At 44.3% G+C, this 15,297-nt stretch overlaps 1 protein-coding gene across 1 annotated transcript in view; it reads right to left on the bottom strand.

The window, feature by feature from the left end:
* Nucleotides 1-1,951: 1,951 nt before the first annotated feature.
* Nucleotides 1,952-15,297, bottom strand: part of MGAM (maltase-glucoamylase) — a 73,936-nt gene continuing 60,590 nt past the window's right edge. The window contains exons 41-48 of the mRNA XM_090287600.1: nt 14,189-14,337; nt 13,768-13,852; nt 12,885-12,941; nt 8,306-8,430; nt 7,229-7,317; nt 5,827-5,876; nt 5,068-5,238; nt 1,952-2,830 (exon numbers count right to left, since the gene is read on the bottom strand). Coding sequence (XP_090143726.1) covers nt 2,753-2,830; nt 5,068-5,238; nt 5,827-5,876; nt 7,229-7,317; nt 8,306-8,430; nt 12,885-12,941; nt 13,768-13,852; nt 14,189-14,337 — 804 coding nt within the window. The 3' untranslated portion in view covers nt 1,952-2,752. The remainder of the gene's footprint in view (nt 2,831-5,067; nt 5,239-5,826; nt 5,877-7,228; nt 7,318-8,305; nt 8,431-12,884; nt 12,942-13,767; nt 13,853-14,188; nt 14,338-15,297) is intronic.

Genomic DNA, 15,297 nt, shown 5'->3' with positions numbered 1-15,297 from the left:
TTACTTATATATAATATTCCCCTGGCTGGTTTGGCTCAGTGGATTGAGCGTCGGCCTGCGAGCTAAGTGTCGCTGGTTCGATCTTCCAGTCAGGGCACATCAGAGAAGGAAAACTCTGACTCCAAAAAACCTCCGCTGCCTTGCGGCATACCTCTTCAGGGGAAAGGCTAAGGGAGTAAACCCCGACAGAAAATCCGGAGCCGGAGTCCCTAAGGCGGTTTGACGTTGTAGTCAACACCGGCAACTCCTGCGGCGCACCTGAAGCCAAGCTGTATTGACTCCGTCTTTCCCTTGGATCCTTCAGCTGCGAAGAGAGGGGGGGTCTGCTGCATGGGCAACAGCAGACCCTCCATATCACCCTGCCCAGGCTCTGTAGCTTCAGCTTCACTGGAGAGGACACTCCAGCGTCATTGCAAGATGTCGATTCAACACGGGAGGAGACAGATACCGTGTCACTCCCGAGTCGGACTGCACAGCCATTCTCGGCGGTGCAGATAGACTCTTAAGAAGCTACACCATCGTCTCTCAAGACGGACGGCTGCCGACGATATATAATATGTTATAAAATACCTCAGAGTAATTATTGGATTCTATATCATTATGAATTTAAATATCAAGATCTCTTGCCCTGAAGTAAGCTCCTAATTTTACTGTGCCAATCAGTTATAAGCAAAAAACACAATCCTCTATGAGTCTTTTTCAAAAGGGGAATATGCAGACTTAACAAGCAGATGATGGAAGAGGATGAGAAGTCAACCAGGGCACACTGAGGCCATAAAGTGGTTGGCAGCAGTAGGGAGCCACTCCCGTCCTCTAGTTGTAGAGACAGAGGAGATGGCATTGCTTAAAACCAGGAGCATAAACTGGGACTACACAGGCCTGTCCTGGGGCTGTGGTAAGCAGAAACAGAGGAGCTAATGGAAATAAAATTTATGTCAAGCAAAAACAAACAAAATGAACATCTCACATATTACTGTACTAAACTTTTTAAGTGCTTGCATATGTGTATTTTAATACAATAGGATCCCTTTATATAGTGTGTATTTTACTTTATACATTAAGAACACATTCCTAGCAGGAGCTGCATAGACTGTCAGGGGGTCCATGACCCTACAGGTGTTGCCAACCCTCCCATGCCTCACTCAGGGACCGGCGATCTGGACTCTCCAGTCGAAAGTTCTCTCCTTGAGCATCCTGTGGCAGCCAGAGCCAACCTCCACCCATGCCCTCAACAATAACCTAAACTATTCCTCAAGGGTGAAGGAAATAATGCTTTCCTCCTGCAGCCTTCCTGGTTTGCCGAGAGGAGAACTAACAGCTTCCCATGGTTTTGATTGAGGGATTCCCAGGGTCCCTGTTTCACCTTTCACACTAGTTGCATACTTAGCTCAAGCCCTCATCCGTGAGCCCCTTATTTTGATGATCAGAACGTGAACCCCATTAAACCAGAGTGTATCCCGTAGGCTCCAACACATGAAGGCACAAGTAGAATGTGGCTTCCTGGTGTTAAAAATAAAAAAGCATAGGGACAGAAACCCATTCATTTCTAACACATTCATTTTCAATTCATACTCAAAGAAAATATCTCTATTGAACAGTAATCTATAGTTGTTTTACCCCAAAGTTTAAACATCTAGTGTTTTAACCACTAAATAGTATTGCAACTTCTGTTTCGCCAGAGTTGATATTGTACCGTGTACAGCAACTGCTATGATGGTTAAAAAAACCATAATCCAAGTACCCTCTCCCACCAAACCTAAATCTTGTAAAAAGCCAAAGGCGTAAGAAACAGGGCAAGCCCTCCTGGAGCTAACCACTCCATCGGTGGGTGAGCGTGCAGGAACCTGGAGCCGAGGAGAACAAGACCAAGTCACAAGGCTCCACGGAACGAGACGTCGCCTTAATCCGAAGTGGCGTCACCCACGTCCAAGACATCACGACATCCAAAACCTCTTGTAAATACGCTTGTTTTATTTTGCTCTGGCGTAGCAGTTGCGTGCATGGCTGTAAACTGTGGCCGTGTACATTAGGCGCGGAGTACAGAAGCAAGGGTTATACATTTTGAAGCACCGCTGCACACGGAAGTCATCGTTTCATTCCGACTCCCTCCTTCAGTTTTGCCTGCTTAACTTTCATCCTCAGCCCCACTCCCAAATGCTATGAGAGTTGTTGGCTCTGTCTTTCTCCTCCCCAAAAGGCTAATCTCTCTAATATTGCCACATGATCTTCTTATTTGTTGTGATCACTTTTACCACCGTCGGTTCCCACCTGTCTTCCTAGGTTACCTTTCCCTGCTTTTGCCTCTTCTTCCCTTTATGCCCTGCCCTCGACATAACATTCCCCCCTCCCTATAACCAACCAGCAGGGATTCCTTCTGGAGACTTTCTGGGAGTGTTAGCTCGAGGGCCTGAAGTTGGCCTGGCAGGCTTTCCCTGTGTCTTCAGTAGGAGAATGGGACCTATTCCCTGGTTACACACACGCACATTTCACAATGGACGCAGTTAATCTTCAGTAAGTGTATGATGAACAATAGATAACAAACTAATCACACAGAGACATTAAGGGAACCCATAGATTAACCACACCTCCCTACTGCCTATCCCACGGGGCTGAGCCACAGAGAAAACATACAACAAAATTAATCAAAGGTTTTACCCATACTGGGCATGAATCAGTGAGCAACACACAATACTTTTATAAACACGGAGTATAAGTAGTTTCAAAGTCATTCACGGGATCTCATTCTTAATGTTCACGGAGTGCTTTTCCATGTCAATGAAATGAAATTATGTAGGCTGATTTCTCTGTCGGTGACATCGATATTTAACACCTGTTGGAAACCAAAGGAAAGCAGTGGGCATCAGATGATGGAAATTTCCTGCCAACAAATCAGATATGAGCCAACGGTCTACATAACATCCTGATACTTTCACAATGACAGCCTAGCTTCCAGACTGCTTTCAAATTTTCAGGCGAGGGAGGGGTCTTTCTTTATTCCTTAGGGCAGTGGTTCTCAACCTCCCTAATGCCGCGACCCTCTAATACAGCTCCTCATGTTGTGGTGACCCCAACCATAAAATTATTTTTGTTGCTACTTCATAACTGTAATTTTGCTACTGTTATGAATCATAATGTAAATATCTGATAGGCAGGATGTATTTTCATTGTTACAAATTGAACAGAATTAAAGCATAGTGATTAATCACAAAAACAATATGTAATTATATATGTGTTTTCTGATGGTCTTAGGCGACCCCTGTGAAAGGGTTGTTTGATCCCCAAAGGGGTCGTGACCCACAGGTTGAGAACTGCTGCCTTAGAGTCTAAAGACCATTCAGTGATAGTGACGAGTCCCCAAATAATGCAATATTTGTGTCTCTGCCACTGTAGAGACACGACCCCACAGACAAGCTGGAGAAAATATTCCCATTTCTATTCTTTCGGAGTGCTGGTTTCCCTCATAACCCCCTTTCCCTTCCTCCTGCTGCTAGTCCCTCATAAGCCCCGATGAGCGTGAGCGAGAGGCCAATGTTTCAGCCTTTTTCTAGGCAAATTCTGTCCATAAAGTTTCCACGCATGTGCAGTCCATGAGTTGGTCAGCAACAAAAATGGGTCAAGTCCTTTATGAACTCTTGGTGAACTTGGGTAAGTTGGTTGACAAGAAAACCACAAATATGAGGAAACAAATAAAAAATGCAAAATGGAAGGAAAACTTTTGTTTCGGGCCTTGTAATCAGGGAGGATTATGAAAGAAAACAAGTTCAGAAAAAAAGCAAGAGGTAAGCACAGAAAAAAGGATCGCAGAGGCCGTGAGGAGAGATGTTAGAGCTGCACTGACCCCAAGGTGCAGAGTTTTCACGTATTTAACATTCACGAAATCAGAATCCCTGTGCATAAAGCAGCAAACATGACCAGCTTTGCCATTGCTGGTATTATGAATGGATGAATAGAAACCTCTCAAAAATTGTTTTAGGAGAGCATCTGAATCCTGGCTGATAGTAAGGCCAAGAAAGTGTTAGGATGGCCCTGGCCGGGTGGCTTGGTTGGTTGCAGCGTTGTCCCATATGCCAAAAGGTTGTGGGTTTGACTCCCGGTCAGGGCACATACCTAGATTGCGGGTTCAATCCCTGGTCAGGGAGCATATGGGAGGTGGCCGATTGATATTTCTCTTTCATGTTTCTCTCTTAGTCTCTCTCTTCCTTCCCCATCTCTAAAATCAGTAAATATATCCTTGGGGGAGGATTTTTTTTTAAAGTGCTGGGATGAAAACTCATTAATATATTAGTGCCTTGGGAGAAAACCTCATAGACAATATTGGAAGAGTTTTATGAAATTCTGAATGACCAGCACCTCGGATAGTACACAGGAAATGCCTTAACCCATTAGCGTCATGAAGTCTCCTTTTAAATGGTAATAAATAAAATAATTTAAATAATGAAAGAAAAATGTCTGATGCAGATTGGTTAAAGTAGTTCTAATATTTCTTCACATTCGGGGTCTCCCTCTTCTAAATGACCTTGATGTGGACTCATCAGTGCCCACATTTCTCTACCCAACACTTTCCTGTGTGTTACCACTTAACATATCAAAATGATAACAATCTATGTGTAAAAAAGTTTTACAAAAGCTCTCTATAAATTCAAAACCGAATTTTCAGCAATAGGAAAGCACCATATCATACTTTAGTCATATGTTTTTCTGTCTCTTTGGTGCATTAAAAAATGGGGTAATTTTTAACTAATGGTGTCTTACAGTTGATAAAACATGGTCATTCAAGCTGTTAAGGAAGTAGGTGTCCGAGGCAGAGGTGAGGGAGTGAAGCACACGGCTTTACGTAGCTTTGCAGACAAGAAGACATGTGTGGAAAGTAAGGACCCAGACCCGCAATTCCAGATAAAGCCTGATTTCTCCTCCACCCCCACGCTGCTCACTGCTGGCACACTAAAAACGCAGGGACCGGTGACAGGCTTTGCAGGAGAGGGTGCCATTAACAAAGGAAGCAGACAGGCACTGCACAATGCGCCTCGGGGCTGGGAAAGCCACTCAGACTTTTCAAGGGTCACAAACCTGAGTTTCACGGATGTAGCTGAACTTGGGTGTTATCACTGTGCCTGTCACAGAGATACTGACATTGGTAATGGGGATACTGCCCACTCCCCAGACCTCAATGTAGCCCAGGTTCAAAGGGTTCATATCGTTGATGTATTTGTTGAAAATTACATGGCTCTCCAGCGTATTCTGTCAAATTGGAGACAAAAGAAACCAGAAAGAATAGAAAATTGGTTCAAATATTTCCCCCACTTCTTTTTAGGCACAAATGTAGATCATAAAGAAAGACAACTTCAGTCACCATCTCGTGTCCTTGCAATGGGGACCATGATTCCAGGACTCGTGTCCTGTTGCCAGCTACCACCCAAATTTTCATTGGCTCTAAAGCACCTGCAAGGTCTCTAGAATTGCCAGGAACTCTAAGGATTCACAGAGTCTCAGCTATCGGGAACCTTACATTCTATGTGTGAAATCAGAAAATGCAGACCTTTCCGAGGCAACGTATGGACTACTAGGGCTCGATAACATTGAGATAGTGCATCCCACTCTGCCTTGGGAAGCTGGAATAAGTTACTAATGAAACACAAATGGGTCTAATTACAGAAAACCTCCCAGGAACACATTGAATCTATCTGAATTCTAGAGGAAGGAAAGGATGCAAACTCGCAAGGTGGGCAGCGAAGGAATTCTAGGGGGTACTTTATGCCCTTGTGATATCCAGCCTCCCACTGAGCCAGCAGATCTCTAGTCCCCTTTCACAGTATCAGTCACACTCACCTGACTGGCAGAAAAGTGGGCCAGGTAATAGTCCCCTCTTTCATAGGTATCTGCAAACAAACAGTAAGGTCAACATGATCCAAGGGTATGCTCTGAAATCCTCATTGCCTACTTTTGTCTTGGTTGAGAAAATAGGGGATGTTTTTGTTTCTTATTTTATTTTTTCTTTACACATTTCCATTTTGAGACTTAAGATCTCTTTACGGAGACTAGTCAGACTCTGCCCCGAACTTCAGTTTACACAGGACATTTGAAACGAGTGTGTGTAGATACATCTGTCCTCACATAATGTAGTTTCCCAACACCACCCTTTAATGAGGACTTCCAGAATCCTTCTGCTAGAAGCACACATATATGAACACACATGCATGTAGACATATATCACAAACACCAAGACAGGTGTCTCGGTCAGTTCGCCTTAAGAGATACCAGGCAAGTTCTTAAGCGCACTCTGTAGAGAACAAAGAAAAGCCTGCTCTGTCCTTTTAACCTCGGTAAGCCACAGGGCCAGGGAGAACAGGAAGCTCCGGTATCCGGTACAGGTGAGCTCATCGGAGCCTTGGTAGAGGTATTCCCGCCCTACTCCCTACCCTGGGGCTTGCTGGCTTCTCCGCATGAGCTCACCTCTTCCTAATTTGCTTAAGGCTCATTCGACCAGAGGGCATTGGCTCTCCTTTAGAATTGTGCTGCCCAAGGTAGCCACTAGGAAAATGCTGCTATTTAAATTACAATTAATTAAAAGTAAAATTAAAAACTCAGTTCATCAGATGCACTTGTCACCTAATGGCTACCACATTGGACCACTGAGGTAGAGAACATTTCCATCATTGCAGAAAGTTGGGTTAGATGGCACAGGCCTAGAAATGACTAATTCCAAGAGCCACCAATTCCTGTCCACTCCTGATGGAAAATGCCCCCAAACAAATAGCACAGCTGATTGAGGCACTGTCTCTCTCATTGGGATAAACCATGCAATCAGGGAGTGTGCCCTTGAACACAAACCATACGGAAGTATATTTCAACCGGTTACAAAGCAGTTTTTGCTATGGCTCCCACACGGCTGTCTTCCACAGAGGATCTGGACAGCGGATAACGGTGAGAGAATTCTGAGCTAAGCTTCACGTACGTGCAGCACAAGGGCCAAGTACAAGATGTATTACTCACTTCAAAGTAACTGTTATCTTTTAAAAATGCAAAATTGATGATTTGACTATGGGAGAGGCGATGGGGTGGGCGGGGCAGGGGAGAGCAATGGGGGAAAATGGGACAACTGTAATAGAACACCAATAAATTTTTTTTAAATGCAAAGTTGCTTTCATACAAAAAAGGAAAATCAGGCCTATAGGCTATCCAGGAAGCTAGTCAATGGTACAGACATGCACCTGAGGCAACCCTTACTCACCAATGCTTTGCCCATCATCCCAGAAGAGCCAGCCTTCAGCGGCCCCCTTCTCATCCAGGGCGACCTTGAAGCCCATGAACTTCTGGCGGCTGCAGCGAAGTGGGAGAGAGGCCTTAGCAAAAATCCAAGCCACAGTCTTAAACAGAGGGTTTTCAGAGCACACACAGGAAGCCCCCCATGCTAAAAAGGCCGAGTGCTGCGTGCTCAGAGACTCGTAATCCACTTCTGGTTCTGTCTCCATTAGCTCTATGACTTCACGCCAGGAGTGAAGTGAGGGGAACTTTCCTTTAAGGTTCTACGAGCTGTGCTGGAAACTATGAGCATGCTGGTTGGATTCCTTCCCTGAGGCTGTGATCTTCCTTCTCTCCTGACCTAACTCCCGAAAGACTGTACAGTGAGTTCAGTTCACAAATGTCCTACGTTCTTCAGTTTTTAACTGAAGTGCTGGACTCCAATGAGCAGGGCTCTAAGAATGTTAGTGTGATGTCAGAAAGACATAGATTCTTGTTCCTGCTCAACTACTTACTACGTGTGTGACTCTGGGTTCGTCCCTGCCTGCTCCCCAGATCTCAGTACTTACACCGGGGGGGCCTTTCTTTTTTTTCTTTTTCTTAAGAAAAATAGAAATATCCATATTATTTCAGTTCTAGGTGCACAGCAAGCATTCATTTGATGTTAGCTATGATTGATTATAGCTAGAATTTTTTAATCTAGCATATGAGGACCCTAAGCCTCGGACATCAGTTTCATTACGGCTCACCCAATTTTTCAGCAATGGTTTCCGTAGCAACAAGCCAGGGGAGAGCCAGCCCTTTAAAACTAGCCTGAATCGTGGTGTTCCTGCCTGGCTTCACTTCAGTTACCACTGGTTAGCCCTAGCATTTCACCCACTCTGATCTAAGAGAGTTGTCGATAAGTGTTCAAAGAGCGTAGAGTCTGAAAAAGGTTAAAAAACAAGGAAACGAACTAACAAAGACGTTTAGTAAAACTGCGTTCGGGCCTGAGTGTTGCTTACAGGTTGGCGGGCGGCATCTGAGCTACCTGCTGTGGGAAGGAGGGGCAGGTCCTGCCACTCACCTTAGATGGGTGTTCTGTGCAGGCTCTTGCCAGGGCAGGATGTAGCCCCCCCGGACGTGGAGATTAATGTGGTCAAGGGGGGCTGGCAAGGACTTCCACTCGCCCCTTGCTCCGATGTCCATGCCCTGTGGGCCAGAAGAAGGCGGCAGATGGTGAAGGAGAGAACAGGCCTCTGAGCAGCACATTTACCAGACCTCTGGTCCACTCTTCCGAGCCTGCCACCTGTTCGCGGTCCTTCCACACACATGCCCGCTATTACACTTCCCACCGTCACCCAGCTCCTGCATGGAATCTGGTGCTGCTGCCACAATGTCCTACCAGGGTCCCTTGCCTTTCAGGGCTTCCACAGTAGCCTCCGCATGAGAACACAGCGCGATCTCACGCCACCCTCACTCCCCTACTTCTGTGGCCCAGCCACAGCTGGAGGAGGCTGAACAATCGTTCCGTTCATGTCTTGGGGCTCCTGATACACTCCCCACAGCCATGTTTCTATACTTCTCTGTCACTTTGTCTCTGCTTTGTCCCCCACCGGCTTTGTCTCTCTTCACTGCCCCCACGCCCCATGTCCACCAACTTAGTCAACGCACTGGGCACATTTCACAGAAAAGATTCAAGCAAGCTGACTCAGTTTACAAATCTTTATCTTCAACTCACTGTAGCTTCTTTCATGTCTAAATGTAGCTTCTTTCATGTCTAAATCTTTATCTTGCCTCTTGTGTGGCAGGCAGAAGTGTTCTCTGACCAGGAGTTGGAAACCTGAGTCCCTAAGAAGCCATCCTTCCACATTTTCTCAAGCTCCTCATCTTCAGCACCGTGAACAACCGCACCAGATAAATTCTGTGCCCTGGGAGCCGTCCTGAGCTTTGTGGGTGTTTACCAGGGTCTACCCACTAGATGGCCGTAGCATCCCCCTCCTCACCCCGGACAACCAAAAGCATCTCTGGATATTGTCAAATGTCTTCCTCTTGGTCAACATTCTCCCATGGGAGAACTACTTCAGAGGTAAGGAGCAAAGTTCCCATAACACTCCTTTCCTTGTGGGTCCTGATGTTCATTTCATACAAATTCAAGCTGCATGTGCATGTGGGGGAGGCCGTGGAAGGAAGCAGTGTGACCTACAACTGACTAGGACTCATGGGGGCTGGCAGCGGACCTGCCTCAGGGCTCCGCAGTCTCCAGGACTCGGTAGGAATTCCAGCCCATTGCCTCTGGGAATCTTCAGTTTACTCACTGATATCAAGGGGAAATTAGATTGCATTCTTTCCAATGACATTTCACGCCCATATCTTATGAATACTGCACATTTTCCTCCATGGACTGACTTATCTTCAACTGAAACTTTATACACATACAATTATCAATGTTATCTCCGGGGTATTTCCATTCTCCTGCACATTAGGGCTGAATATGAGATGATTTTAAGCCTCATGATTTAATTGCCAATACCTAATGAGTCACAGGTTTTACTTTCCCTTAACTTGTTCCTGACCAGGCTAGCCTAGTTCATTTCTGTTCAGATATCCATAGAGGTATGGCTATAGGACAAAAGACAAAAGCAGCACTATTCATAAGAAAAGACAAGCCAGCCTGCCTTGGTGTGAGAAGTTTCCGTCCGCTGTACAGTCACTGATTACGACCGAGAAGCACTGTTTTAGGAAACCCAACATACGTTCAACATTGTAAACACACCAAAACATGGCCACAAAGAAACTAGCAAAAACTTTGACCCATACATATTGTCTGCCTTCCGTCTTTCCGATGAGGTCTACAAACTATAGTTCCCAGCACGACGGAAGGGAGAGGGGAGCGGGCGGGAACACTTCAGTGTGCTCAGTCCTGTAGGCATGGCTGAGACGGCACAGGGCTCTGGAAGGGCTATAAACGGCTTCTGCGGCTTGTTTAGAGGGCCAGAGAGTCAGAGCTGATGACGTTCAGCCTTAGCCCAGCAGAGCCACTGGCGTTAAAGGAGGCCCTTCACCCTGCCCTGCATCAAGGCACCCGCCGCCGCATAAAACACGTGGGGCTCACAGACCAAGCAGTAAGTGATGGCTTGTTGCTCCCGGTAGTCAGAGCATAAGAGGGACAGCGTGGGGACAGGGGTTCACAGCCGCCAAGGCAGCTATGGGATGAGGAGTCAGGATCCTCAAGAAGTGGGGACCAGGGAGATAGGAGTCTTACTTACACACACACACACACACACACACCCCATTCTTTGCTCCGGTTCCCGAAAGTGGTGGCTAGAAAGCTAAGTAGGGCTTTCTTATTTTTTTTCTCCGGCATCTCATCTGTGCCTTTTTGTTCTGCCTTCTGGGTAATTTCCTAGATTGGATTTCGGATTTCTTTTTAAACACAATTTTAAACACCTGCATTATGCCTTCAATTTCCAAGGATTATTTTGTGAGTATGCCTGTTTATAGCATGATTTATTATTTTAAGTATAATATCAGTTTATTGTTCTAAAGATATGAATTCTCTAGCTTTTCAATAGCATAGGTACAGAAAAGGACACAAACAATAAGAATACAGAGCAATAATTTTTTACCAAGTGAACACAGCCATGAATTCACCACCTAGCTCAAGGAAGCAGTAGTACCAGAATTCCAGAAGGCTCACTCATTCCCTCTCCTAATAAGCACCATCCCAAAGGTAGCTACTATTCTGATTTCTATCACTTGTTCTTGTTTTTGAAATTATATTTGATAAAGGGAAGTCTATGTTCTTTACTCTCTGATATAGAGTTATTTGTGTTCAATATTATGTTCATCATTTTCATTCATGTAGCAATAGTTTATTATATTCATTGTGCTATAGCATTCAGTTTGAAAAATAGAACATGATTTATTTGTCCATTGTCCTTTTGATGGACATTTGGTTTATTTCCAGTGTTTTGCTCTTTTACACATAATGCTTCTATGACCCATTCTTGGACATCTCTTTTGGTGAAAATATATACATTCTGGGAACAAATACATAGCATTTATCATTTCTTCCCAGATACATGGATATATTGATATAATCTATAATAATATAATATAACATTATGTTTATATTACACATGATTAATAGAAATCCTAGTGCAAGCTTGCTTTATATTCTGGATTGGCAATTTTTTTTATGTCTTCTGGGAGAATGTCTAAAAATAACGATCAAAAACATTTCTGAAAAGGATAAGGAAACATTGATGGGTCTGTCACACATTAGATTGTACTAAAAGTATGCAATCATTAAAAATGTTCCATACTGACAGAATAACAATTAATAAACTAACAAATCAAAACTAGAAAAGAGAGAATTCTTTCAGACAAATTCTAGCATATATAAGAAAAACATACTATAACAAAGGTTAGCAAACAAAAGTATTGGAAAAATTGACAATTTGAGAGAGAAAAAGTTATACCCTATTCACTAAATGAATTCACTAAATGAATTCTAAGGACTTAAAACATTAATTTGATTATATAAAAGTCAAAATCTCCATCTAAACTCATAAACAATTGAAAAGCAAATGTCAAAGTACAAATACAGCAAAGTGTTATTAACTTAAATACGTAAATATAATTTAATATCAGTAGGAACAGTTCAAATATCTTCATAAGAAAATAGGAAAAGGATAGAAAGGTCACAGAAGTATAAATGGCCTGTCAAAAATAATCATAAATCAAATCAACGATGAACATTAGAAACTACATTGCCTTTAAGAGTCATACAAAGATGAGCATAAAAGTTTTAGAAAAGGAAAATCTAATGGTCAAAAACTGACAAAGATTCAGGGCGAGGAATACTCTCATCGAGTGCAAATGGGACTGGAAGAGGATTTGACAGGGGGGAGTGGGCACCCAATGCCACGTACGATTCTAGAATTGTACACTTGAAGCCTGTATAATGTTATTAACCAGTATCATCTCAATAAATGTAATAATTTTAAACTATTGCCCTGAAGCTTCTTCGGAGGAAGACCCTACTTTCCCAGATGAGTTTCTGGGGCTCAGACTGGCGCAGAAATGTCGCAGGACAGAGAATACCGTGTTCAGGCGGCCTGTCTCCATGCACGGGCACAAGGGCGGGGCCCACAGCTCCGTGTGCCCCTTACACACAGCCCCGGACCTCGCTTCCACTGGGGAAATAGGTTTAACCCCTCCGCTTCGAGCATCTATGCTGTAGCAGGAGATCTAAGATACAAGGAAAGGGAAAAGCCTCCATCCTTACGACCTTACAGTCTGGCAGGGGAGGATTAAACAAAGCTATGGTTTACAGCACAGTTCCCACGCTCCCTAGCGTCACCATTATACACCACTGTGAATAGTGCTGGACTAAGGAAGGACAAAAACCCACACATGAAGAACACCCACGGACGCCAGGCAGTAAGTGAGATGCTTTGTGCGTTATTCACAATTACGTGAGCGAAGTGGTTTTCCCGGACTTGGAGGTGAGAAAACAGAGGCGACCAGGTGAGAGGTGATTGTTCAAGATCAACGTCAGGTGGCTCAGAGAGCCACGGCGTGAGTAGAGGTCTGCCAGAGTCGCAAACCTGTGCACGCCCATGTTTTCCCAGGTTGTCTAAACAATTGGAGAAACTTACCGTGTAATAGTCGTACCAGAGGGCTGTAGGGAAGTACGCAGTGACATTTCTGGCATTCTAAAACAAAACACAAACAAGTCATGGGCAGTGGACTCAGGCATCTAAGGTAGAGTCACCTACCTGAAGACCTTTGACCCACATGCTCCATCTCCCTAGAGGTCAGAACTGTGGGGGAGCCTTCCTCTGTCCCTACTTCACACAGGAGCATGGCCTGCCCCCTCACTGGTGCCTCTGTAAAGTCCTTTGGGCTGCGGGACTTTGGGGAAAAATTATCGTTTGCTTATAGGCTTCTTAACCTACATACCCTCTCGAAAGAAATAAGGAGGCTGGGTCTGAGGCAGAAGAAAATTTGGTAGGTTTTAACATGCCAGTACTTCAGGGATTATGATTAATTAGTGCAGTAAGTTTTAATCAGAAGCCTGGTCATCAGCCTGGCTTTTGCTGCCTGAAGACCTCCTGCAGAAGGAAGGATGGGCTAGCCCTCAACAATAAGATTATACACCTTGTTACAAACAATCCTTGTGAAAAATTTCATGTTAATGGTGACAGAAGACTGTCATGAATCTTTGCAGTACTGCCCCCGCCCTGACCCATACTACCCCTTAGTTCAGTTAACGAAGAAACGACTACATCTTCAAATAGATCATAAGATTTTTTCCTTCTTGACTGTCCTGTGAATCAGCATCTGTTATGATGATTTTAAAGATGGGGGAGCTGAAGACGGGAACACCTAAGTGAGGGACTTCAGCTTGGAGGGAGAGGAAGGCAGAGATGGGATGTGAAGCCACATCTCTGGACCCCCACCAGTCAGGCCTTTTCTCCTGGCCCCATTCACCAGGCTTCGTAACTGGGACCTCTGCTCATCAGAGGCCTCCGTACTCACAGGCTCCAGGACAGGGCTGACCAGGAAGGCTGGGCCCAGCAGGAACTGACTGTCTATATCCCAGGTCACCCGGTCTGACACAAACCTGCAAAGGCAAACCAAGGACCACAATGAAGACTCCAATGGGGCCATAGGCCAAGGCCTTGAAGAAACTCCTCAAGTTCAGACCCAAGTCAGAAACCCAGCTTCTCTAACTTAAATGACCTTTTCTACCTTAATCGTGTCCTGTTCTTCCAACTCCAGACGTGATTAGATTTAGCCATGTGCTCGCCTATCAATACCTCTATGTTTCTTAACCATGGCACATCCTAAATGCAAGAATGGCCTTCATTCCTCAAATCTCCCCCGGGAATGCCTTGTGACCCGAGCTTCTGTGGAAGGTAGGTAGGTCTTCCCAGGCCCAGGTTAGACAGACACTCACTCATGGAGAAGAGGCCGCACGACAGTGCTGCCCTGTGTGGAGGCCAAGTGCATCAGCGTGTAGAGATACGGCAAGAGGGCGTATCTGGTCTGCAGGACGCTTCTGGAGATATTCACAAATGCCTCATCCCAGGACACAGGGTCCTGCCTCTAAAGGAGAGAAAGAGGCGTTTTAGGGCTCACCATAGGGGAGCTGGGGAACTTGAGGCCACGTTATTACAAATGAAAATCACATACAGCTAAATCAAAGACGATTAGAGATGAGACTCAGAGAATATTCTTAAGAGACTGAAACAGGTCAGTGAAGCTCTCCCAGGACAGCTGATACAATTATTTTGGGTATATATTTGGTACAACACTGCCTAGACAAAAAGAATACTCTAAAGAAAACTGAAGAAGACGGTTCATTGAAATATGAGGATCTTGTCATGGACCTATTTGGCCATTTGTGTGTCTTCTCTGGAAAAATGTCTGTTCCATTCCAGTGCCCATTTCTTCATCAGATCATCTGGGTTTTCTTGGGGTTGACATGTGTGAGTGCCTTACACATTTTGGATATTAACCCCTTATCAGATATGTGGTTTGCAAATGTTTTCTCATATTCCACAGGTTGCCTTTTCATTTTTTAAAATTGTCTCTTTGGCTGTGCCGCAGCTTTTAAGTTTGATGGCATTCCATTTATTTATTTTTGTTTTTGTTTTTTGTGCCTTTGGTGTCCTGTCAAAAAAGTCATTTATAAGGCCAATGCCAAGGAACATTTTCCCTCTGTTTTCTTCTGGGAGTTTTATGGTTTCAGGATTTATGACTAAGTCATTAATCCATTTTGAGTTAATTTTGTAAATGATAAGGTAGGGAACCAATTTCATTCTTCTATGTGTTTCCCTAAAACCATTTATTGAAGAGACTGTCCTTTACTCTTGAGTGTTCTTGGCTCCCTTGTCAAATATCAGTTGACAGTATACACAAGCTTTTATTTCTGGGCTTTTGATCTGTTCCATTGATCTATAGTTCTATTTTTATGCCAAAATGATACTATTTTGGTTGCCATAGCTTTGCGATACAGTTTGATATAAGGAAGCATGAGACCACCAGATTTGTTCTTCTTCCTCA

Source organism: Furipterus horrens, unplaced genomic scaffold, assembly GCF_987537825.1.
Source record: "Furipterus horrens unplaced genomic scaffold, mFurHor1.1.pri manual_scaffold_9, whole genome shotgun sequence".
NCBI lineage: Eukaryota > Metazoa > Chordata > Mammalia > Chiroptera > Furipteridae > Furipterus > Furipterus horrens.
Note: the sequence above shows the minus strand (reverse complement) of the source record. Positions and strands in the feature narration are given on the sequence as shown.